We start from the raw sequence: 27,349 nt of genomic DNA on the forward strand, positions 1-27,349 counted from the left end.
CAATCAACTCTATTTTTTTGAAGAAATAATCATCATATTTCTAATTACCTATTAGGTATTTGATATATTATTGTATAAACATATACTTATTTCGTGTTATTATCTGAGAATTTCTTTTGTTTTCTTTACTTTATTACCGGGAATCAAAACTAGTATAAAGAAAATCGTATTGTTTGACATAAAAAATATAATTTAGTTTGATAGTTATAATATTTGTATCAATTTGGATCCACTAAAGATGGTTACAATTTATAACACTCTCGCTCACCAAGATTGCATCGAAAGCAAAAGTGCATATCATGCGTTCATTAGATAACTGGTTGGTTAATTAAAACACGTTTTGCACGTCAGCGCTTCCTAATGCAACAGTGAATACACCTGGATCGTGTTTTTCCTTCATCAACTATGTACGTCCATGTCTAGCAATCTAAACCTGAGTAATTGTTACAGAGAGATTTTTCTTATAACTGAAGTCATAAAGAAAAATTTGAATACGAGGACAAAAAACACTGATCGATCTACCCAGCGATGTATGTACCTTTTTCGTGCATTAGATATATTGAAAAGTTGAGTGAGTCATTACTTTTGATCCCATAGTCCGATCTGGCTCATTTTCAATAGGAAACGATGGGAATTAAATCTATGTGCTGCTTATAAAACATACAAATAATAGCTATTGACCTATTGATATAGTTCATTGCAGCTTGTCCGGATTTTGCTAATTTCTTATGATGTTCTTCTGACACACACCTTTTTTCTTCATTTTCCAGATCCTTGCATTTACATTATGCGCTACGCTAACAAGTTGGAGTTCGCCGAGAAGACCCATGAGGTCTCGATGACTGCTCAGCGTTTGGTTCAGCGCATGAAAAAAGATTTCATCCATTCCGGGCGGCGTCCCTCGGGGCTTTGTGGCGCGGCTCTGCTGCTAGCAGCCCGTATGCACGAATTCAGCCGCACACCGAACGACATAGTTCGAATCGTGAAAATTCACGAATCCACGCTCCGCAAGCGTTTGGTTGAATTCGGCGAAACGCCTAGCAGCGCACTCACCTTGGATGAATTCATGTCGGTCGATTTGGAGGCCGAACAGGATCCACCGGCTTTCAAGGCGGCAAGGAAGAAAGATAAAGAACGACTTCAGAAATTGGAAGAGTCAAGTACGGAATTCAATCAGCTGCAGGCAGAGATCGATGCTGCTCTTGAAAAAGATTTGAGTAAAAGTAGAAGTAGAAAGCGTAAGTTGAAAGGTGAGGAGGTTTCGGTTGACGAAGTGGGCGAAACCGACCAATTTATCCAAGAGTCCACCATAGAGGTTATCAATCAATGCCTTGATGAAAATCCTGATGGATCAACTGGTGAATCGAAGGTTAACGGTCGAACTAAAGTAGTTCCTGACGGTATCAAGCCCGATTTGTTGGCCATGTGTTCGCATAATATTGAACGAAAGGAGCATTCTAAAACTGAAGCCAAAGATGACGACGGAGAACTGAATCTGGACGACTTGGACGATGACGAAATAAATGGCTACATCATGACAGAGGAAGAAGCCCGCTACAAGGACATGATGTGGAACCGACTACATGCTGAGCATCTCAAGGAAATGAAGGAAAAAGAAGAACGATTGGCCAAGGAGCGCGAGGAAGGAAAACCTGAGAAGAAAAAGCGTAAAAGTACAAAAAGAAAACAAATTGGACCGTCCAATTCAGCGGGCGAAGCTATTGAAAAAATGTTGCAGGAAAAGAAAATTTCCACAAAGATAAATTACGATATTTTGAAAACCCTCACGGATAGTGCCAGCACTGCAGAGCAGCAAGCGGCAGATGTACAGATGAAACACGAATCAAATGACATCGACATTTTGTCCCGAACCAGAATCAAACCGGAGACGGCTCTGAGTCGTGCAACGCGGCCAGCTGTGAATTTGGCCGGCTCAATACGCAGGAAGCCGACCGTGACGGCAACGCTTCCTGTCGTGGAAAGTGGTGATGTGAAACCCGTCATCGTTGAAGCGCCAGCTCCAAAGATAGAACAAGGTATTTTGTCATATTTCTTTATTTTAGTTTTTTCTTATTTTTAATAATACATTTAAGCCTCACTTAAATTGCTTGGAATTTCGAAACCATGTTCTTTTATTTAAATTATTTATCCAGTATATAATATTGACAAAAATATGATTTTTTCCCAACAGAACACATCATTGACGATTATGAAGAAGAAGCTGAGGATGAACCTGAACCAGAACCAGAAAAGGAACACAAATCTTTGGCGGACATGCTGAATACGGGCGATGACGATGACTATTATGGTTATGAAGAAGACTACTAATAGAATGTAAGACTAGTTATTCTACTTCACATTTAACACATGTTTATGCCTGAAGAGACATATTCATATGTATATGAACTTAAAAACTATCTGCTTTCGTTGATTTTTCAGATAAGGTGTTTAATTTTTGAATAAGTTCCGAAATACATAGATTCGCTTGTCGATTTTCAATAGTCATGTGTCATATCTTAGATAACCATAACTCTTAATTTACTTAGATTTGTAATTTGTGAACGGTTTCCTTATCACAGTTGCCTGATACCGTTATTATTTATTCATCAATTCTGCAACCGTCATCTGAAAGATGTAATATCCGAGCATTTTCTATGTATATTGCAAAATATTTTTTAGTGTGTCTCTAGTTATTGCAATTCCCCTTTTTAATGCTTCTGGTGAAACTTTTATCAGAGTTAAAACGATTCTATGATACTAACCCGAATGTCATTACCCCAGATCGCCAACACCCAAATGATAGTTACCCCGGATAACCACAATCCCGAAATCCCGATAGGACGTTACCCCAAATGTGTGTTGAAAATCGTAACAAAATTGATTAAGGCCGATACCAATATTTAATATGTCCCAACAACAATATTTTGAGGCGGCAATAAATAAAAATTCGGATAATTTTGAGGATTTTCTAAACATTCTTTAACAAATCCGAGGAGTTTTGTTGTTTTTCATTTTAATATTTCTCGCGCTGAGAATCATAGAGGCGTAACTGTATTGTTCTATTTCTCTTAGACGATTTTGTAATTTGTTAATAAAGAAGTTAAAAATATAAATTTTAAATAATGGCCTTAAAATAAATATCAAAATGGAAAAAATCAATAAAACTCCTCGGATTTGTTTTTGTTGCCCCCTCAAAATATTTTTTTGGGCAAAAAAATGAAAGGGGAGACTTATTTGTATCAGCCTAACATAATTGTTTCAAATGCTTCATTCGTGAGTTTTGATTCTAGTGCAAAATGGAAAGAGAAATTAATCAGCGTAGTTACGCCCCTATGATTCTCAGCGTGAGATTTATTTTTTTACTGGCAGACCCGTCGAACTTCGTCTCGCCCAAAATAATTAGTTAGCACAAACATTTATTTTGTATTCATTGTTAAGGTTTTAATGCTTGCTTTTCTATTCAATTTCAATTGGCAAAGCAAACGTCAAAACTTTTTTTTTTCACAAGCTTGATTAGTTCTCGAGATAAGCATGAGCATGAGCGTGCATTTCGTAGTTGCTACTCCGTGATCGACCAGAACAATCGCATTTGCACAGGGAACCAATGGATGGAAGCATGGGAATTGCTCTCCTACCTCAATGTGCACAGTCCGAGAGAGAGCTCTAGTATTTTTGGATGGTCGATAACGGCACTTGGCCACGTCCTCGCGGTCGGGAAGGAATTGATGATGCGCAGTCACTCGCCCACTGCAAGCCGAGAGAACACCTCTGCACTCGCCACGAGTTCCTGCGGAATTTTATTGGAATCTGGGGGTTAGGTTTTATAGCAGAGATTCGTATTGGTTAACGGGTTGCCAATGTGATAGTAATGAAAGGGAGGTGTATATTCTAATTGGATGCCGAAACGAGCTTTTTTTTGCTCATTTCATGATATACATAACAGTTACCTGCTAGAACTAAATCAAGCTGTAGGTATAGGGATAGAAGATGGAAACGGTATGAAAGCCCATTTCCAGTTCTAGCGATTGCTAGAACATGAGAAATATATGAAAAGATACAAAGTAGAAGGAATGGAACGGGCCTGGGATTGAACCCGCGACCTCCTGCGTATGAGGCAGAATCGGTAGCCATATGAGCACCAAGCCCGTTTGATTAGTTCTCAAGATATGCACAAATTAGAGTTTAATTCGTATGAGAGAATGCAGAAATAAGAGTTAAATTCGTATTAGAACTTCCCCCGGGAAGGGGTCTTCGATTATCATAGAAACATTTATTGTCTTTTAAAACCTTCATATGCCACATTTGGTTTCATTAGCTTGATTAGTTCCCGAGTTATGCAGAAATGTGTGTTTCATTTGTATGGAAGCCCCCCGTTTAGAGCAGGGAGGAGTCACGAACCATCATAGAAACATTTCTTACCCGAACATGTTCAGGAACCCGAACCCGAACATGTTCAGGCTAGCTATGCAGAGATGCCTATATGAGTGTCAATTCCCTGAGAGATGGAAAAGGCAGAAGTTGATACTGCTGTCGAAGGCCGACCCATCGGCGTACAGACCAATTTGCCTGATCGACACGACGGGTAAACTGCTCGAGAGGATAATCCTCAACAGGTTCACCCCGTACGCAGAGGGTACGGATGGCCTGTCGAGCAACCAGTTTGGTTTTCGGAAGGGTAAGTCCACGGTGGACGCTATCAACTCAGTGCTAAAGACTGCAGAGGTAGCGATCCATCGGAAAAGGCGAGGAATTCGATATTGTGCGTTGGTGACACTGGACGTGAAGAACGCATTCAATAGCGCAAGCTGGGATGCCATCGCGCTCTCGTTACGCCGGCTTAGCCTGCCGGTGGGACTGTACTGGATCTTGGAAAGCTACTTCCAGAACCGCGTGCTGCTATACGAGACCGATGCCGGTCAGAAAAGTGTTCCCATTACCGCAGGAGTTCTGGGCTTGGTACTATGGAACCTGATGTATGGCGCGGTTCTGAAGCTAAAGTTCCTGACTGCCCAGGTGTTGACGAAACTGCAGAGGGCATACTGTTCGTATAACCTTATCCAGAGGATGTGTCAAGCGGTGGAGAAGTGGAACGCAGTCTCGACTGCAACCACCCAGATTGCCTGCAGTTTGCAGAGAATCTGGCGCGCCGAGCAGCAATCGACAAGCAGTACTAACTTGTGATTAGTTAGTTAGAGGGAAAAGTGCCGAACGCGGAGAAGTGTGTGAATGGTCTGCTCATGCAGAGGTAATGGCGCAGCGGGTGTCAACCGAGATCGTCACCTCGAAGCATGGCAGAAGTGTGAATGAATAGGTGTATGCATGTACTGCACACGCCGTGCTGGGAGTAGCGCAGGAATGTTGTTTCCTATGACTACTGATACCCCGCGGCGTGGCAGAGGAGCGTGGGTGAGCATTAGGGTGGCTCAAATTAGTATGGGAAAAACTTTGTTCAATTTTTTTGATGGGCCGCCGTCTTATTCGGTTCTATTTGATGCCCTGATGCTCTGGACAAAATTTCAGCCAAATCGGTCAACGTTTGGGTAGTGCTAAACTCGTTGGAAGTTTATATGGAAAAATGTATGCAGAAGCATCCAAAAACAGTAAATTGCAGCTGGACTACACAACTTACGATGAAGAACTATGATATTCATTCAGATCTTGGAGAATTTAATACAGAATGATATGCAGAAAACCGCGAGAAGATTCGAGTTTGCCCGGCTAAGTTATTAGCATTTCTCTGCAGTGGGGTTTGAGCAAATTTCGTTTCTTTTACCATTGAAAAGAAATAAATTCACCCCTACAACACTCCAGTAAAATGCTAATATCTTTGCGTAATAAACTCTAATCTTCTCGCGGTTTTCAGCATAACATTCTGTATTTTATTTTACAAGAACTGAATGAGTATCATGGTTCTTGATCGTAAATTGTGTCGTCCAACTGCAAATCACTGTTTTTGGATGTTTCTGCATACATTTTTTCATATAAACTTCCAACGAGTTTAGCACTGCCCAAACGTTGACCGATTTGGCTGAAATTTTGTCCAGAGCATCAGGGCATCAAATAGAACCGAATAAGAGGGCGGCTCATCAAAAAATTTGAAAAAGTGTTTTTTGAGCCACCCTAGTGAGCATCCATGTTAGTCTCACATGGTATGAAAGGAATGATCACACAAGTCAGTCTCATATGGTACGATCGAGGTGAGCATCCAAGTCATACTTACATGGTATGTCAGAAGTGAGAAGCTAAGTAAAATGTCCCATAAGGGATGCCAGAGCGAGAGTTAGGTCGAATGACTAGAGTGGTATGTGTTAGCGCGAATTGAATGAAAGAGGTGAGCATTATAATGGTGAGCACACAAGTCAGACTCACATGGTATGATCGAGGTAAACACACAAGTCAGACTCACATGGAGCGTTAGCGCGAGTGCAAGCATGGAGTGCCTGTGCGTGGTACATGGTACATGGTGGTTCATTCGCCTCCTCCACGTACCGTCCGCCATCTGCATCCCACCATAGATGGTACGCAACACTTTCCTTTCAAAAACTCCCAGTGCGCGTTGGTCTTCCACGAGCATCGTCCAGGTCTCGTGTCCGTAGAGAACTACCGGTCTAATAAGCGTTTTGTAGATAGTCAGTTTGGTACGGCGGCGAACTCTATTCGATCGGAGCGTCTTACGGAGTCCAAAGTACGTACGATTTCCAGCCACTATGCGCCTCCGAATTTCTCTGCTGGTATCGTTATCGGCGGTCACCAGTGAGCCCAAGTACACGAATTCTTCAACCACCTCGATTTCGTCACCACCGATAGAAACTCGTGGTGGGTGGCTTACATTGACCTCCCTTGAGCCTTTTCCTATCATGTACTTCGTCTTCGACGTGTTGATGACTAGTCCAATCCGTTTAGCTTCGCTTTTCAGTCTGATGTAGGCTTCCTCCATCCTCTCAAAGTTACGTGCCATGATATCAATGTCGTCGGCGAAACGAAATACCTGGACGGACTTCGTGAAAATCGTACCACTCGTGTCAATCCCTGCCCTTCGTATTACTCCCTCCAAAGCGATGTTGAATAGCAGACACGAAAGACCATCACCTTGCCGTAACCCTCTACGCGTTTCGAAGGGACTCGAGAATGCCCCTGAAACTCGAACTACGCACATCACCCGATCCATCGTCGCCTTGATCAACCGTATCAGTTTATCCGGAAATCCGTTTTCGTGCATTAGCTGCCATAGCTGGTCCCGATCGATTGTATCATATGCGGCTTTGAAGTCGATAAATAGATGATGTGTGGGCACGTTGTATTCGCGGCATTTCTGTAATACTTGACGAATGGCGAAGACCTGATCTGTGGTAGAGCGTTCACCCATAAATCCCGCCTGGTACTGCCCCACGAACTCTCTTGCAATTGATGTTAGTCGGCGGCATAAAATTTGGGAGAGTACCTTGTAGGCGGCGTTCAGCAATATGATTGCGCGGTAGTTGCTACAATCCAGCTTATCGCCCTTTTTGTAGATGGGACACACGACACCTTCCATCCACTCCTGCGGCAGAACCTCATCCTCCCAAACCTTGGTAATCACCCAGTGCAGCGCTCTAGCCAGTGCCTCACCACCGTGTTTAAACAGCTCTCCTGGTAGTTGGTCAACTCCAGGGGCTTTGTTGTTTTCAGCCGGCCGATCTCCTCCTAGATTTCCTGGAGATTCGGAGCCGGAAGTCGCATGTCCTGCGCGCGTGCTCCTAGGTTCATTACCATACCGCCACCGTTGTCTGCCATATCGCCATTCAGGTGCTCTTCGTAGTGCTGCCGCCACCTTTGGATCACCTCACGCTCGTTTGTAAGAAGGTTCCCGTTTATGTCCTTACACATATCGGGCTGTGGCACGTGGCCCTTACGTGAACGGTTCAACTTCTCATAGAACTTTCGTGCGTTATTAGCGCGGTACAGTTCCTCCGTCTCTTCACGGTCTCGATTTTCCTGCTGGCGCTTTTTCCTCCGGAAAATCGAGTTTTGTCTGTTCCGCGCCCGTTTGTATCGTGCCTCGTTCGCCCTCGTGCGGTGTTGCAGCAATCTCGCCCATGCTGCATTCTTCTCCTCAACTGCTCACATTCGCCGTCATACCAGTCGTTTCTCTGATCCGGGGGCACCGTGCCTAGTGCAGCGGTTGCGGTGCTACCAATGGAGGATCGAATATCTCTCCAGCCATCTTCAAGAGATGCTGCGCCTAGCTGCTCTTCCTTCTTGGGCTAGTCTACCGTCTTGTAGCCGCCCAATGTTTAGCCGCGGCGGACGACTCCGACGCGTGTTGATCACCGTCGAGAGTTTTGAGCGCAGACATACTGCAACGAGGTAGTGGTCGGATTCAATATTCGCACTGCGGTAAGTGCGTACGTTCGTGATGTCGGAGAAGAATTTACCGTCGATTAGAACGTGGTCGATTTGGTTTTCCGTTACTTGATTAGGTGATTTCCATGTGGCCTTGTGGATATTCTTGCGGGGAAGAAAGTGCTTCGGACTACCATTCCGCGGGAGGCTGCAAAGTTTATGCATCGTTGGCCGTTGTCGTTCGATACGGTATGCAGACTATCCGGTCCGATGACCGGTCTATACATTTCCTCCCTTCCTACCTGAGCGTTCATGTCACCGATGACGATTTTGACGTCCCGCAGTGGGCATCCATCGTATGTCTGCTCCAGCTGCGCATAGAACGCTTCTTTCTCGTCGTCGGATCTCCCTTCGTGTGGGCAGTGCACGTTGATGATGCTATAGTTGAAGAAACGGCCTTTTATCCTCAGCTTGCACATCCTTGCGTTGATTGGCTGCCACCCAATCACGCGTTGGCGCATCTTTCCCAGCACTATGAAGCCGGTTCCCAGCTCGTTGGTGGTGCCACAGCTTTGGTAAAAGGTAGCCGCTCGATGCCCGCTTTTCCACACTTTCTGTCCTGTCCAGCAAATCTCCTGCAGCGCCACGACGTCGAAGTTGCGGGGATGTAATTCATCGTAGATTATCCTGTCGCAACCTGCGAAGCCTAGCGACTTGCAGTTCCATGTTCCAAGCTTCCAATCGTGATCCTTTATTCGTCGCCTAGGTCGTTGCCGATTGTATCGAGTCGTATTATCTTCTATGTCGTTCGTAATAGTTGTTTTGAAAGGCGGCTTATTGGGCCTGCGCAAACCTCCTGTCTCGTCGGAGGGCCGTCGTGTCAGGACTGTTTAGCGTCCCACCTAACACCAGGACTTGGGCTTGTGCGCTTTGAGCGGCACACGGTCGCTTTGGCGGAGCCTACTTGCGGATTCATGCAGCTTTTTATAGAGGTTTAACAGGGCCCACTGTCAAACCCCACCACATCCTAGGCAGGCGCCACAACTCGCAGATGGCCTGGGGAGGGATCGTCAAGCCCTTGGACATAGTCCCTGCTGCCCCCAACATACAGACATACATCACATCAATTCTTATCAAAATTTTGTTTTTGGAGTGAACGAATCCTTTTTGTCGTGGTATACGAGAAAGTCAAAAGGCACACATACAAATGGAGAGATCCATTTATTACATTTCTGGATACCTAGTTGGCTACAGCGTTGATACACGTATGCCTAGCGTATTGTACAGCTCCATAATCGTCGATCCCGGCTCTACTGCGTGCAGGCAGCGTGTTCGTGACCGTCCAGAAAGTCGCCGGCCTCTATCATATTCTTTGTTGAACATTTTTCTATTCTTTCTTCCGACATTCGCACTAACTGACCAGACCACCAAAGCCTGTCGTAAACTCGTCTTATGACAGATGATGACAATCCACTAAAATAGCCTAATAATTTTCTAATCAATATAAAATTTATAAAGGGTATATGTCTCAAACTTTAGCCTTAGTCAAAGAATATACTGAGACAATAAAACTTTTTTTTACAGTAAACGTCAATTAAAAGCACTTTAAGAACAACATAAGTTCATTCATGATTTATTTTCGAAACTTGAATTTAAATTTTTATTTGAAACCTTAAAACTTTTATCGAGAATTTTTCAAAAACACGTCGGGAAAAAGTCAGGGAATATACGGGAATTTGAAAATGGAAGTTAAGGGGTTACCCTGAATCAAACAAATGGAACCAAATTTTGCATATGGATGTTTTCTAAGGCAAGAAATGTTTCTGTGGTGATTTGTGACCCCTACCTCCTCTGTAAGGGGGGGGGGGGGCAGTTGCTCCCATAAAATTGAAACACAAGTTTCGGCATAACTCAAGAAAAAATCCAATTAAATTTGATATGTGGAGATCTAAATGTAAGCGAATCGCAGATCAAACGCCAAACTTAAATTGTCAATAAAAGAATGAGTGTACTAATTAATAAACTTTGGGCGAGACGTAGTTCACTGCGAGGTCACTTTCTACTCGATTTTATTCACACTGCATATGGTTTCTTTTACGCGGGGGTTTTACAAGTTCCTAAATTCGTGATAAAAACCGCGCATATTCCAAAAATCGATTTCTTGCGTATGTACAACATGTGGTAGATTTAGTTCGAAAAACAAAACAAAACCCGCGTGAAAACAGGCAGTGCATTGGGATTTTTGAATCTATGTGAATTTCGTGCTTTATACAGTCTTTTGCGCCGATTTGGAAATTTCCGCAATTGGAAAACCGACTTCATTGGATTTTTTTTTTAAATTTTAATCCGTAACGCTGGGTAGACGTTGCGTGGTAGTGTGTTGCGGTGTAGGGGGCCTCTTTAGCCGTGCGGTAAGACGCTCGGCTACAAATCAAGACAATGCTGAGGGTGGCTCAGGCAGGGTCCGATTCCTGGTGCCGGTCTAGGCAATTTTCTGATTGTAAATTGTCTCGACTTCCCTGGGCATAAAAAGTATCATCGTGTTCGAAACTTTAGTTTGTACATTTTGTTAAAATTTCAGATATATCCGCAGGATCCAATATCCGATTGAAAAAAAAAAGCATTCCATGGAGATATTTTAGCTTCGCTTATAGTTCAGAGAGCTTAAATCAGTAAGTAAACGTTTGAGATCTTGAAGTGACACAACATACACATTTTATGCGTCGGTTATAATAATGGTAAAAAGGTAAAAAAAAACTAGTTTTATAAAAAATATTATTTATTTTTTTAATAAAATAAAATCAGACGGCGTCAAGACATAAGTGTGGAAATTGTCTATTAATAGGAAGCGAAATCAGACCGCATCGTGTTTTCGTGCTGTGCGGTTCTTTCTCTCTTTGCGGAAGGAAGTTTTTAATACTACCCGAAGCTATTTTAATTTCAACGGTGCTTCTTAGCGCTATTTGTACCCACTGATCCCGTTACGATCTTTGCAAGGACCCGTGCCTTCGTTTTACGTTGGACCCGTTTGCGGAAGTAAAATTCCGGCAAGCGGTGGTAATCCTGCAGGGACACCGTTCTGGAAAAAAAACCTCTTAGAAGGTCACGTCTCCACGCTCAGCAATGAGCATTAATAAAAACAAGAGGAAGGGGGAGTCTCTGAATTCTCCACTTCCTTCAAAGAAACAAGGTTTCAAGACCATCCTGCCCAAGCGCGGAAAAATAGAAGGAAGCTGGAGACTTCAGATATTCCTTCTAACTATAATGTTGACATTATTTCATCTCCTATCGAACTGAGCAATCAGTTCGATTTGATCTTTGACGAATTTGAGAAAATCGAATCTATCTCTAGCCCAGGTGATTCGATTCATGCGAAGAAACAACGGATTCCGCCAATTGTGGTATCTGTTGCCGAGTTTTCTGGCTTTCGGAATGAAATCTTGAGTAACCTTCAGGGGATCAAGGTTTCATTTCAGATTGCTAGGAAGGGTGACTGCCGCGTTTTGCCGGGATCCTTTGACGATCGCAAACGTCTTCTTCAGTATTTAACTGAGAAGCGCCATAAATTCTTCACATACGACGACAAAACTGAGCGATTGTTCAAAGTCGTCTTGAAAGGTCTCCCCAGTGATGACAAATCACTGGATGAGATTAAAATTGAAATTTCTCAATTACTTGGATTTGCGCCAGTCCAAGTAATTAAGATGAAAAAGAAATCCCACTCTGGTACTTCCCAAAGGGGCATTTCTCAAGAATTTTATTTAGTTCATTTTAACAAAAGTGAACTAAATAATATGAAAAGTTTGGAAAAGGCCTGTATTATGTCCCATGTCCCTGTTACGTGGGAACAATTCCGCAGGCCTGGGGAAATTTCCAAAACCCCACTCAGTGCCGTAAATGCCAAAAGTGGGGTTACGGAACTAAATATTGCCACATGGATGCTAAATGCATGATTTGTGGTGGAACCTCCCACGTCAAGGACGCCTGTCCTGTGAGAGAAGATTCCAATAAATTTAAATGTGTCAATTGTGGGGGCAATCATAAATCCTATTTTTGGGAATGCCCTTCACGCAAAAAAGTTTTGAATTCCCGTGCAAAATTGATGACGGCAAATTCCAATAGAATCCCAGATTCGCCGGGTAGAAATTTTGCAAACGCTCAAATTTCGAAACCGGTTACCGGTCGAGCAATTCATACCCACCACAATTCACAAACAAATTTTGCCGCTCGTCAACGGGTAGCAAGCACTTCAGTAAATTCCAATTTTTCCAATGTACCTACGTATGCAAACATCGCTGCTGGTAGACAAAATTTCTCTTCCCAAAATGAGGTTTATACCCATGTCCCAACGGAAAATAACGGTCATGTTGCCGATTCAGGTAGCATGACTGCTTCCGATTTTGATTTTTTAACTGAACAATTGCATCACATGATTGATGCAATGTTCAAAGCAAATACCATTCCTGAAGCTGTTCAGGTTGGTATAAAGTACACACAAAAAATTGTTATCGGACTCCGTTTCAATGGATCTAAATAATTGTGTGAAAGTTCTAAATTGGAATGCCCGCTCTCTAAAGGGTAAGGAAGATGAGCTATTTAACTTCCTTTCAGTTCATAAAGTGCATATTGCCATTATAACTGAAACGTATTTAAAACCAGGACTCTCCATTAAAAGAGATCCAAACTATTTTATCTACAGAAATGATCGTCTTGACAGCGCCTGTGGTGGGGTCGCCATCGTCATTAATAGACGTATCAAACATAAATTATTTTCTTCATTCGAAACCAAAGTTTTTGAAACCTTGGGAGTTTCTGTTGAAACAAATTTTGGACAATTTTCCTTCATTGCAGCCTATTTGCCTTTTCAATGCAATGGGCAGCAAAAGAATTTGTTGAAAGCTGATCTTCAAATTCTGACTCGCAACAAATCAAAATTCTTCGTAATTGGTGACTTCAATGCCAAACACCGTTCATGGAATAATGCTCAAAGCAATTCCAATGGTAAAATTTTATTTGAAGATTGTTCTGCGGGATATTATACTATTCAATATCCCAATGGACCAACTTGTTTTCTTCCAGTCGAAATCCTTCTACAATTGATTTAGTTTTAACGGATTCAAGTCAGCTGTGTGGCCAATTGATAACTCATGCTGACTTTGACTCTGATCACCTTCCTGTGACATTTGAAATCTCACAAGAAGCCATTTATAATCCAATCAGCTCTACTTTTAATTATCATAGAGCTGATTGGGATTTATATAAAACGTATATCGATAGGAATTTTGATGTTGATATTCCTCTCGATACCAAAAGTGATATTGATAATGCTCTCGTATCTTTGACAAATTTAATTGTCGAAGCCAGAGGCATTGCAATTCCTAAATGTGAAATTAAATTCAACTCCATTATTATTGACGACTATCTTCAGCTACGTCAGATCCGTCTTAAAAATGTGAGGCGAAGGCAATACCAAAGAACTCGCGATCCCACTTTGAAAATTATTTGGCGAGATTTGCAAAACGAAATTAAAAAAAACGTTTCGCTATTCTGAGATATACCAACTTTGAGAATAATGTCTCGAGGTTGGATCCCAGTTCGAAACCCTTTTGAAAAATAAACGAAAATTCTTAACAAACCTCAAAAGCCAATTCCAGCGCTTAAAGAGGGAAAAAAATGTTATTCACAAATGGCGAAAAGGCTCAAAAACTTGCTCAGCAGTTCGAGAGTGCCCATAATTTTAGTCTAGGTCTCACTAGTCCAATTGAGGATCAGGTTACACGGAGCTTCGAAGACATCCTCAATCAAGAGAATGTTTTTGACCCTTCGTTGGGAACTAATTTGGATGAAGTGAGATCTATCACTAGAAAATTTAAAAATATGAAAGCTTCGGGTGATGATGGTATTTTCTACATACTTATCAAAAAACTTCAAGCTTTTAATCCTTTTTGGTTAATTTATTTAACAAATGTTTTCAATTGGCATACTTCCCAGATAAATGGAAAAACGCCAAAGTTGTTCCAAATTAACAGCCGGTTAAAAATCCAGCTGAGGCTTCTAGTTATCGGAAATCAGTTTGCTTTCTTCAATAAGCAAACTGTCTGAAAAGATTGTTTTAAATAAAATGATGGTTTATATTAATGACAATTCTATTTTTGCTGATGAGCAATTTGTTTTTGGCCATGGGCATTCAACCACTCATCAGTTATTAAGAGTTACGAACTTAATTCGGCTCAACAAATCTGAAGGATATTCGACTGGAGTTGCTCTTCTTGATATAGAGAAAGCATTTGACAGTGTTTGGCATGAAGGTTTGATTGTAAAATTGATGAATTTTAATTTTCCTCTGTACATTATTAAACTGATCCAAAATTATTTATCAGATCGCTCACTGCAGGTAAACTATCAGAATTCTAAATCTGATAGATTACCTGTTAGAGCTGGTGTTCCCCAAGGCAGCATACTGGGGCCCATATTGTATAACATTTTTACTTCTGACTTACCTGATTTACCACCAGGGTGTCAAAAATCTTTGTTTGCAGATGACACAGGTCTCTCAGCCAAAGGGCGAAGCCTTCGTGTCATTTGTAGGAGATTGCAAAAAAGTTTGGATATTTTCTCCACTTACTTGCAAACATGGAAAATTTCCCCGAATGCTTCCAAAACTCAGCTTATAATTTTCCCACATAAGCCGAGAGCTTCTTATTTGAAACCTTCTAGCAGACATATTGTCACTATGAATGGGGTTCCAATTAATTGGTCTAGCGAAGCTAAATATTTAGGACTTCTGCTAGATCAAAAATTAACTTTTAAAAATCACATTGAAGGCCTTCAAGCCAAATGTAACAAATATATTAAGTGTCTATATCCACTTATAAACAGAAAATCAAAACTTTGTCTTAAGAACAAACTTTTGATTTACAAACAAATTTTAGACCTGCCATGTTGTATGCTGTGCCAATATGGACTAGTTGCTGCAATACCAGAAAGAAGGCACTTCAGAGGATTCAAAATAAAATTTTGAAAATGATTCTGAAGTTGCCTCCGTGGTATAGTACCAATGAACTTCATAGAATTTCTAATATTGAGACATTGCAACAAATGTCCAACAAAATAATTTCCAATTTTAGACAAAAATCGTTGCAATCTTCTATTGCAACGATTAACTCCTTGTACTCTTAGTATAAATTAGGTTAAGTTTAGTTTAAGTAGAAAACATTGTAATTCCTACATGGTTTAATTCAACCAGAGGAAATATCCTAACTGCCAGAGGCAATTGAAATGTATTAATAATAACTAAAAGCGTAACATAGCAAATAAGGATGATAGTGTTAAGAAAACACGGAACACCTAGTCTAAGAGATGAATGTATGTATTAGATAATTAGCAAATAAAATAAAAAAAAAAAATAAAAAAAAAAAATAGGAAGCGAAATAAACATAAAGCAAAGGTTAATGTTTTTTTTATAGATTTCAATACACGAAAAGCATATTTTGGAAAATAATAATTTTCAACAAAAATACACAAAGGCTGCAGATTTGATTTGAACCAAAGAAGCTTTGATCAGATATAAATTACTGCGATATTTGTGCTGGAATGTCTTAAATGAATGACATAATTTTGTTAGTTTTTTTTAAATTCGCCTAATGTTTGTATTTTACGAATATTTCTAATACTAAATGACCGATTGGAAAAAAAATTATACGTTCAATGGCAAAGACATAGTTTTTGTTTAAAAATAAAATCATGCAAATCGGTTCACAGACGGCTGAGATTTTGACATTTTTTGTAACGTACACACAGAAGTTTCAACGACCAAAGTTATACAAAATTTTCAAGTGCTTCATATAAAAATTGTGAGATAGGGGAAAGGGCCAAAAGATTGCCAAAACGACAAATAATATGGAAATCTAAAAAAAAAGTTCTTTGCCTTTGGTAAGGGTTCGGGTTGATATTGGGTATCTGCAGGTATTCCCGGCAGACAATTGCGCTTTGCCAAATCCCTCTAAAGCTACGATCACATATTCGAGTATAACTCCAACTAGCTGCATCGTAAATTCTTGGATGAGCACATACGATCACGGAGGAGTTTTGGCAAATAATGTTTTATTTTATTTTTTATTTTTTTGTTGTGCCTGAAATCAGACTCTGCGATATTTTTTTTGAGACGCCACGCGAGACCAAAAATATCTTTTCTAACGTGTTGTGACTCAGAAGGGCTTACAAACGTAATGTTAACAAATTTCATACAACCTGGCTCGAACTGTTCGAACAACTATAATAGCACAATATTGGTCATACTTTCAACCTAACTTCTGGCGCTTGCGCATCCAAATTGTTGTTATACACGGCACTGTTTGCGTATCGGTACACATATGGATTTGTAGGAATCGGATATTTATCATCTTCCGTGGACAGAACATGTCTGAACAGGAGTACTTTTCTTTCTTTGCTGGCATGAGTCGGTTCGGCTAGAGCTTATTCATTCATGGCTTCAGTCGCCAACGTGTGCGAATGTGATATTTTTACCTGAACTGTTATCTTGATTTGTCGGTTATTGATAAAAAGATAGAAAACGAAAATGGCACGCACTTCAAACGTTTTCAATATTTTTATTGCTGAATTCATTTGCGTCAATATAAAGTGCATTCAAAATAAAATAATGATTGTCTGAGCGGTACGAAGAAATGATGTGTGATATGTTGTTACCAAAGTGATATTGTAAAATCGTGCTAGACCGTAATATTTATTCATTATTTATATAAATTATCAAATTATGCTGAATTTTTATTTATCGAATTCAAATAATCGTCATTCGGTCGTGGTGGATAAGACGCGCGTCGAAACTCCGTTGGGAACGTTCCTTGATGCGCAGCTGGAGTTGGCGCTTGAATTGATCAAGAAACGTAGAATCAGGTGATTGAATTGAAATTAAATTATATGTTTTTGTAGCTAGGATTTAGTAGATATTGAATTAACAGACTAGTCATGTGAACAACTGCATGTTTTGTGATTTCGTTTTATTGTTCTAATTCAAAATTTCGTATATTATTTCGAAATTATTTAGATATCGAGGTGTAGAGATTAGTAGTTGTACTTATTTTGTAGTCTATCTAAAACCAAGATTACCTTTCAAATTCGGTTGTAATCCCAGGTTTGGGAAATGTTTCATCTATTTGCTATCTTTCGTTAGAATGTTAGACCAATTCCAGAAAATGCTCATTTATTTCTGTTCTTTTTTAACCATGAAGCTTTTTTTTGTATTTTTCCATCCTATTTTCAATACCAACATGCTTTTTTCGATTTTTTCATAGTTTATTGAAAAAAATACTTTAGTTTTAGAAGTGTATTGTCAGCGTAGCACCAAATTAGAATTTGGTAGTAGGGACTTCCGTACCGAACTTTCTTCCGAAGTTTCAACTGCTATCTGAATGATGCGTTCTTCAGCGAATCCAGCGCATTACTTTCGAAGCTGGGTAACGTGTCTGTATCTTGAAAAAAAAAATCTATTTTCGGTAGAAAATATCTACTTACTTTCTACCGGATGGACAATATTAAAAGTGAGTTTGTATTACTGAATTTACCCTAGGGCAGTTTCATGCAAGCTTGCTTTCAACATTGCATGCCCAGTGGGTGAGCACATAAATGAGGTTTTCCACAATTTTTACATTAGACTTCCAAATGCGTATGAAAGGGAAGGAGTTAGTACCTCTACTGACCCACTCATTCCAATGTGCAACGCTGCTGCTGAGTGATTGTTCGCAGGAAATTCTCACTGTTTGGTGCGAAGTCAGTTTCATTCCGAGCACGGCCAAATAAGCATGCATTTTCTGTGAGTGGATGAAGCGTTGCAATAGTTTCATTTTCTGAAAAGTTTTAATTGCATCGATAAACTAAGCATTGAGTTGTGCTGCTTGGCAAACCTGCAGTGATTTAAGGCACTAGGAGAAATTGCGTAGCACAAGGATATACCACGTCCAGACAGGTGATTATCGTGGAGTTCCAGAGTTGAATGCAGACAAATAGCAGTAACGCTAATTCTATTTAGTGAGAACGAAATCATTGGAAGAAGCATTTTGTCATTCAAACACAAAACTGGGAGAAGCGAAAAGTTGTAGTGCATGTACAGAAAAGTATGAAAAGGTGAATTTCGTGAATTTTGTTCCTCGTTTTTCATTACATTTTCGAGTGTTGGCTGGCGAACGGGAAGCGTTTTTCCATTCTCTTGAGCTTTGTGTTTAAGGTGTAGTGTGGGAAGGAAGCTAAATGAACATACACACCAGCAAGTGCGGTTGTCAGTTTCGTTGTTTACAAACACTAACGCAAGTGTTTGTTTTCATTTTACATGCAGCCGTTTTTCGTACATCTGTCTCATATTGAAGAAAACGTTGAACCATTTCTCATAAACAGTTTACTATACACTATTACAATTTCGATCAAGCCTAATTCTGCACGCTCGACATTGAAAGGACAAACATATGAACAGTTGTTAAATATGGACTCCAGAGTTTGGGCCTTCAATTTTGTGTATTCGAATACATGTTATCCATATTTTTATATAATAACGACAATTAAGTATTCAAAGGATTTTCTTAATTCGATATCTTAATTCGATATTAAATTGTTCTACAAAACTAGTTATCAAAAGAATTTTCAGAAAGTCACGTTTGCATCGTATTATCTGTATTTTTATATATAATCTATAACAATAGTTCAATGTTATGGAAGCAGTTACTCATTCCAAAAAACAACGGATATTAATATATTATGTAAGTGATAAAATAAAACGCGCTTTTTAAAATTTTTATAAGATATTGCAACTGAATTTTTGATTACAAAGAAGCGATAATGAATACAAATGGAAAACAAATGATAGAGTTGAATGCTTATATTGGGATCTCTGCCATATGCTATTTAATTATGTTTTCTAATCCACGTATAGAACTACATCATCAATTGTTATTCAAATATTCATCGGCAATATCATATTATAGGGCAATTCAAGTTTCTATTCTCCATAATTATCCAATTAAAAACAATGATAAGCATTTTGATTTGTTTCTAATGTTTTAGATTTTTTCAGCAGCTTGCACACGCGTTAGCATAATGAAGCGATGAAATTGTTGTTTTATTTCTTTGTTTCGAGATGAGATGAATTTGTCACAATGAGATTATTATTATTAAAATCTTTATTAAAGAGGTTTTTAGCCCAAGGCTAGTTCACCTCCGCGAAAGTTTTCACAATGAGTTGAAATTAGAAACATTTCCATAACTTAGACTCCTATGTATAATTTTTAAGTAAAAGTGTTGTAGTCAGTGCATTGCCTACTTACTTAATTAGTAATCAGTGCTTCGTGGGTGAAAATGGGTGAATGTTATTTTTCTTATGGCGCCCTATTTTTTTTAAAATGGCGCCCTATTTATATGAAAGCTATGAACTTAACGCACATGTTCTATTTTTCTTAAAAGCCACATTTATAACAAAGCTGCTTCAATTAAGACAGATATACGTAGAACGGTTCATATTAAGACACTTTGGTGTCAGTGCGCCAGTGATGCCAGATGTTTGAGTGTGTATAAGTTTTTCCTCTGCGACAGAAGCAGCATAATCAACATCAATAATAACAGCAGCAGCAGCCGAGGGGTCAAAACGACGACGACCAGGAATAAGCAGAATCAAACCGTTCACACAGCAAAGGAAGAAGGAAAATGTCGTCTTGTTTTGAAAAGTGATTCAGTCGTATCTCTGCAATATAGAGAAAGTGTTTTGCTGGGCTGAAAAAAACGTGCTAATCATGAATAAGTGTTATTTTGTGTAATAGTTTGCATATCGTCATAAGCTTCAAATTTCGATAGTCGCTTTGAGATAAGGGAATTCTGTTTCGCTTTAAATTGCATAAAGTCAGTCAGATTCCAGGGGATATTTTCAAAGGCCTAGAAGAAAATAAGCTGAGTTCGATCGTCCGTCGAATCAAAACACAAAGCAACGAGCCTGTGTGTTGGCAATCGCTAGAAGAATACACGGATATCGATTGTTTCGCGAGTGCTACCGCAGCAGTTGTGTCGTGAAAATACATAATTTCTATTTGCTGTACCAGAAATCGAATTGGAGCAAACTCTGGTTGTGGAGGCCAGGGGCTCGCGACAAAATTCGGAATCATAGGATCACTGGAGGAAAAAAACGTCGTCGTCATTACGGAGACCAACGGAACGGCGAACGTCGTCGTCGACAGTATGGTGAAACGGTGAGTGTTGTTTGGTTTTCTTTCACACACCCCCCTCGAGTAAAAGTCTTTATTGTTCGCAAGTGCTGTGCACCGCGGTTTATCATTTTGGACGACACTGTCCAAAGGTTCCAAGTACATATCTTTATTGGCAAAGATGGATGTGGTGTTCTTCTCCTATGTGGGTCGAATAGCTATCTGAATGACCTTTTTTTTATATCCATGAGATCAAATCAACTGGAACTTACATTTTCTATCGTAGAAATTAAGCATCTACATGAATAAATATTATTTTTATAAAAATCATGTGCTTTTGATTTCAATGCTGAAACACATGTGTGTATAATTTATTTCAGATAACAGAGTACAAACTTGACAGCACCTATCGATTATTGCTATTTCGCGACAAACAGTAATATTGCACAATGAATTTCAACTAAATGCTGAATTTGATCTTAGTGAAAATATTGTAAGGATTATTATTGAAATATATTTTCTGTCTAGATACATGGTCTTGGAAATTAATGGAAGAGAAGTTCTAAATTAGGAAAAAAATAGTGGAAGGAAAATAGTACTCAAATGCATAATTTGTCAAAAAAAAACTTGGCTTTTTTATTTTCAGAATGTTTCTAGCATGACTTTTGAAACGTCGAATGGGGATATAAGAATCTTTTTCAATACTCTCTTTTGCTAATATGAAGGCTCTCAACACGATAAATAAAACTAGTTTCTATAGATCTTTGCTAAAAATCCAATGCAGATAACAGTTTGGTTTTGTAATACACAGGATTCTGTTTTTATACGATTTGTTTTTAGTCGTATTTTTGATCATGTGGCTTTAATTTACTATTATAATCTTTGGCGTGAAACTAAGAAAATGTAAATCGTGTAAAAACAGAATCCTGTGTAATCGCAAGAGAAAGTAAATAAAGAGAACCTGGACATCGGATATTTTCAAAAATCATGCTAGGTTGTCCTCCTTTATTTTACCTATGATCGAATCTAAACCAGGGGGAGAAAGTGGAGCACTGAAGCCCTACCCCGCCATGTGCGACATCTGGATTTGGTTCTAAAATGTAAACAACAGTGTTAGTTCTCTACCACCTTTTCGTTATGGCGAGGCAATTTTTATGCACACTTTTGTTTTGGATATTTTATCAAAATCAAACACTCAATCATGCAGCAATGTAACGATGTAGTATGCTTGAGATACCTGCTTGGTTGTACGGACTCGAAAAATAATTTATTTGCAGTAACTAACCGAATATAAATATGTTCGCATTAACGATTGCGCCCTAACACCGGTTCTAAGCTTAGATACAGAGCACACGAGCTTTGTTCGCCAGGGACAGGCGTATGGGGCCCTTGATCTAAACCACTTCGTCGAAAGACATTTCGTCAAATGACATTAATTTAGTCGAATGACATTTAGTCGAAAGGACATTACGTCGAATAGACATTTGATCGAAAATAAATGTAGGACGTAGGACATTTGCAGGGCTGTTACAACAGTCGCGGATTTCGCGATTTTCGCGTTTTTCGCGAATTTCGCGGATTTGTCGCGGATTTACACTTTCAGTCGCGAAAATCGCGGTTCCGTCGAATATTGTCGCGAAAATCGCGGATTTATGATTACACTCTCGCGAAAATCGCGATTTCCCTCAATTTAATTTTAGGATTAATTCAACATGTCATTTATGTGGGCGTTTGCAAAATAGGCAACCCGTCGAGATCCAAACACATGGTGTTTGAATAATCTTTCAATAGTCGTATGGATGTTGGTTTAAGTGGACACATAGAAAGTCTGTCGAATTGTCAGATCGATCATATTGCATTTCTGGATTACCGAAATGCCGAGAGCTATTTATTTTATTGCTTGGAACTTTTGTGCTGCTAATTGCGGTATTACAATGCATAGAGCTGCATCATACGCAGTAATATTCACACCTGCAACTGCCGGAACGGAACTGATAGCTGATCGAAGCTCTCTTTATTTAGGTGAAATATATAATTTTAGGTTCAACGCCAATGCGGAAAGGAATTAGAAGGATTTAGCAATTTTAATTAAGAGGAAGACCGGACCAGAAGGACCTTGCGAGTCAACCAAGGGCTTCGCCAGTTATTTGAATTAAAATTTACCACATTAAAATGATTTTAAGGATAAAATTTGGTTGAAAAAAAAAACACAAAAACACTAATAAAATAGACAAAAATTGCGATGATAGGGTCCGACGGCTCCGGCTTCTCCCTGAGGACTGGAATTGTGGGGCTCCTGCCGCTTTGTATAGCTTTTTTTGTAAGGGTGGTGCAAATATGGTTCATCTGTTCTCCGGTGGTATGTTAACTTGCTGCTGAAGCTGAAGGATTGATGTCTAGGTTGGGAATGCCACATTTTGACCATTCTCGCCAATATTAGCTGCCAAACAGAAAATCGTTGTGGATTGTTCGACCTTTCTTTTTGTGAGAAAGGATCAGATTGCCTTTCAATGGTTGGGGCGATATTCAGAAATCCGAATATCGTCGGTTGAACGAGAGGTTTTTTTTAATTGCCCGACCATCAGTTGCGTCTAGTTTTGTACCATGCTCAATGACTATTGCAGGCATCTCATTCAAACCATTCAGTATTCATCATTTGTTCTATTATGCATTCCAAAAGCTTGTTGGTAGACTAGTTTTTGTTCCATTACCTCCGCTTCAAAATTCCTCGCTGTTCTTATATCCATTGAGAGTTCATTCTTGATTACTCAGTTGCAGCAAACTGTCTAACTGAACTTGAGCCTTGAGATTTCAAACGAACCCTACGATGAATAGGACATACGACGTTGTAATGCTCACTATAGATGGCAAAACGCCATCGTGTACGCGGTCTACCATGAAGACTACGGCCTCTTCTGAGATGTCTAGTGCATGTTATCTTCGCTGGACGCTCTTCCGTGAAATGAATAACTTGTCGAGTCTGCCGTGTTGTATAAGCTTAGCAATACCCATCCATTATCTCAAACGTAGTGATAATGACATCATTTTTCAAATCGTGAATATTGTCCAAGTATTCACAGGCCTTAGAACCGTTACTGTTCACCTTGATTTGATTTCGCCTGAGTCTTTTTAAATCAGATTCGTCAGGCTTTTCTCGGGCCTCTACAGAGTTCTGAAGAGAGCCGCCCGCTTTAAAAAAAAATTGGTCCTATATTATTTCCTAACTGGCGGATTCATGACACAATGCAATGACTGATCAATAAATAGCTTGACGGATTATTGATGCGTCCTTGTAAAACGATAGTAGAGATTAGAAGAATACTATATAGCGTACTAAAAAGTATAATTCAAATATAGCCCTTGATCTAACTGGTATTTACCTATGACAACAGACTGCCATCTGCACAACTTACTTATAAAGAAATGCAATGATACAACATCGATTCAAATGGGGGGTTTCCCGGCAATATTAAAAATTGCATCACTTCCGGTCCGGGCATGTAGTTTTAGATATTACCATAAATTAGTGAATGTTCTTTCTTTTTGTTTTCTATTGACGAATATGCCAATGGATTAAAAGCAAAAATATGGAAACATTTTAAAATTGTAAAACGTGTAATTATAAGTAAGAAACCATATTTTTGTTTGTCGCGGATTTGTTTTTACAGTCGCGGTTTTCAATTTGCTAGTCGCGGATTTCGCGGATTGGAATTCGACTTGTTTGTAACAGCCCTGCATTTGGTCGAATGACGTTTAGTCGAAAGGTCACTACGTCGAATTGACATTTGGTCGAATGAACACTTGGTCAAAAGCGGATTTTTGAATGAATAATCTTGATACATTAAGTCGAATTGATATTTAAAAGAAAAAAACTTTAGTCAACAATAAATAAAAAAAAATGTGTTTCAAAAAGTCACATAATTATTGCTGCAATATTACCCAAAAAATAATGGGTTCATATTAATCGCGCTTAAGGACATAGTTGAAAGAGTACCACGATGGCAGTCAAAATGGCACCGGATCTTCCACGGGTCAACCCCACACCTCCCGCACTCCTCTCCCACCAACATTCGAATGCATCGAACAAAAGTCTAATATTGAAATTACTAACCTGTTCACAGCATATTTATTCACTTCCCATGATAATGGGCATGTTTATCCAAAGAGTCCTTTGTATTTCGGCTCGAATATTATCATAAATCAGCAGTTTCGTGCCAATTTAATAGCCGTTCGCGATTTGGTGGGTTTATCACTGCACTTCACTTCTTCTCAAAGGGCCCGGAAAAAATCAAGTTTTTACTCACTTCTCCGCACATGAGCAGCCCGAAATGTTGATGGAATGCAAATTAAACATCACTTTTCGAAATCAGTCACTTGTCTGAACCGAAAACTTAATATAAACTGCTATTTTTGCCCGAAAAAAACGATTAAAAACTGATCGCGGAGCGAATGTAAACACCGCGGTGCACCGGCAGCAGCAAACTAATATGTAGGGTGGTTCAAAAAATAATTTTGCTCCGCAACGCTCAGTCGATTATGATTTATAATTTGGGTGTCATCCAATGGTTTGAGCTAGTTTGAATAGAGGCTTACCGTGCCAAAAAATCAGGAGTACCAACTTGACGACTATCTCCTTTTCGCCGAGTCTGGCGCTGAGTGCTCGGCGCGGAAACCCAAAGGTGGGAATAAAAATTTCGCAAAAACATTTTTTTCTACTGATTACTTATTTAGTAATCGAAAACCAACAGAAAAATTAGTTTTCAATTTACCTTGTCCGTCAAAAATTGTATCTCGTTTTATTGTCTCAGTCGATTCTTGGACTTATTTAACATCAACTTCCCCGAAGAACCCATATTTTGTGAAGCCTCTGTTTTAAAAATCGAAAACAAGAACTGAAATAGTGCTGCACGTGTGAACCGGTCTAAAAAATTTATCCGATGTTCGTTCAAAATCAGGAAAATGTTAGGCCAATCTTAAAACAACAGTACTTTCTCGATTTTTTGTTTGAAATTTAAAAAATACTTGGAGGCGTAAAAAACATGGGTTCTTTGGGAAAGTTGACCTTACACAAAAAACTCAGATGAATCCAGTATCGATGGAGCCAATGGAAAGGTTGACGGGAAAGGTAAATTTTCTGTCATTGAGAACAGAAATAGTATTCGTTTTATTCTGAAAATAAGAGCCTTTCTCGTGTGTTATAAAAATAGTATTTTGGCCATAACTTTTGAGCCCATAGTCCGATATGGCCAATTTTCAATAGGAAACAATGGGAAAGGATTCCGCGTCGAATGCAATCTGTTACGAGCAAATCGGTTAAGAATAAATGCAAAAAATAAAATAATGGAACATTTTTACTCGCTCGTTTTAATCTGAAAATAATATTTTTCCGCTAAAGATTTCCAAACCCGGAAGATAACGACCACGTGGACCTCCCAAAGTAAACTCAAGTTCCAGCGACCAACGAAGCTTACTATCCGGCCATCCTGGTTCCCCTGTCAAGCAATTCCAATCCTTCCACCGACCGCACCGTTACAACCGCACAAGTAACTGGCAGCACCCACAACTATCTGTCGACGAGGAAATGCTGGGTCTCAATGTACACGACATCATCAGGCGTGTCGCAGGCCAGTATCTTTGCCCCTCGGGCCCCTGCAGTTCAACCCGTTTACCTCCAACATGCCAGGCCTGCATGTTCTCCTGCAGTCGGCATGCCGGCATTTTGTCTCTGTTCGCAGATGGCACCTCTATACAAAGGTAAAGTGATCAGTAATATGGCCTCAATTTTCCAAGAATTTCTGTTCCACATCTCAATACCGACTTTATTATATCTCTTCAAAACGTCATGAATCTCAGATCATTGCACTACCGAATTTTCAAAACGGCTTTGACCTAACCAATGATCCAACTTATGAATGATGTTATATATGATACCCTAGTGAAATCATTTAGTTTATATGACGTCAATCATCACTTGTTCTAGCCATTGCAGGCCTTTACGGTTGGCTAAAATATTCTGGAAGTCGTATTGTTTTATGTAATCATCCAAGTCCGTTATACGCCTCAACAAAAAAGTCCGCAGCTAAATTGCTCGACACAAACACCTCCTTAGTTATTGTGCATCTAATAGATATCTTGATCTTAACTCAAGATCATTTTGGAGGACCTTCTTCTTCTTCTTCTTTTGCTATGGCTCTACATTCCAACTGGAACTTGGCCGGCTTTTCAACTTAGTATTCTATTAGCATTTCCTCAGTTATTAATTGAAAGCTTTTCTATGCCCGCCATTGCATGAGTATGTATCTTGTGAGCCAAGTACAAAGGGAACGCTATGCCCAGGGAATCTAGAATGTTTCCCAAACGAAAATATTCTAGACCGGACCGGATCTAACCGTGAACACCTCGTATTCCAGAAAATTGTGTTTATATTATTCCTATTGGATATATTAAGTTCATGCCAAAGACATTGCAAAAACTTTGATTGGTTGACCTGGTAGATACCTTGAGCTGAACTCGAGAATGTTTTGAAGTACCTTGAACATCTCAAATTCAAGAGAATTGAGTTTGCATGGTGCGCACATGCTTATTGAACCATGTTGGGTACATATCGATGTTGAGGACATTGCATGAAGCCTTGGTTGTCCGGTAGAAACTTTGGGGTGAACATCATTGAGAAACCTGGATTTAAATGATGCGCATGTGCCTATTGGACTGGATTGGGTATATGACGACGATGATGACTTTGCATAAGCCTTGGTTGATTTGGTAGATACCGTGGGCTGAATTCGAAAACGTTTAGGAGAACCTTGAGCATCTCGTATTCCAGAAAACTG

At 39.6% G+C, this 27,349-nt stretch overlaps 2 protein-coding genes across 8 annotated transcripts in view; both read left to right on the forward strand.

Annotated features, from left to right (window-relative positions):
* LOC134205169 (transcription factor IIIB 90 kDa subunit) overlaps positions 1 to 2,499 on the forward strand; it is a 101,380-nt gene extending 98,881 nt beyond the window's left edge. The window contains exons 3-4 of the mRNA XM_062680165.1: positions 771 to 2,036; positions 2,192 to 2,499. Of these exons, the coding sequence (XP_062536149.1) occupies positions 771 to 2,036; positions 2,192 to 2,328 (1,403 nt within the window). The 3' untranslated portion in view covers positions 2,329 to 2,499. The remainder of the gene's footprint in view (positions 1 to 770; positions 2,037 to 2,191) is intronic.
* A 14,581-nt stretch (positions 2,500 to 17,080) lies between these two features.
* LOC134205170 (protein pellino) overlaps positions 17,081 to 27,349 on the forward strand; it is a 157,724-nt gene continuing 147,455 nt past the window's right edge. Inside the window, exons 1-2 of one of the 7 annotated variants that reach the window (XM_062680168.1) lie at positions 18,101 to 18,462; positions 19,918 to 20,564. In XM_062680168.1, coding sequence (XP_062536152.1) covers positions 20,554 to 20,564 — 11 coding nt within the window. In that variant the 5' untranslated portion in view covers positions 18,101 to 18,462; positions 19,918 to 20,553. Of the gene's footprint in view, positions 17,236 to 18,100; positions 18,463 to 19,900; positions 20,565 to 27,349 lie in introns of those variants that run through there. The other 6 variants (XM_062680169.1, XM_062680167.1, XM_062680172.1 and 3 more) reach the window with 6 other exon arrangements.

This window comes from Armigeres subalbatus, chromosome 1, assembly GCF_024139115.2.
Source record: "Armigeres subalbatus isolate Guangzhou_Male chromosome 1, GZ_Asu_2, whole genome shotgun sequence".
NCBI classification, from domain to species: Eukaryota; Metazoa; Arthropoda; class Insecta; order Diptera; family Culicidae; genus Armigeres; species Armigeres subalbatus.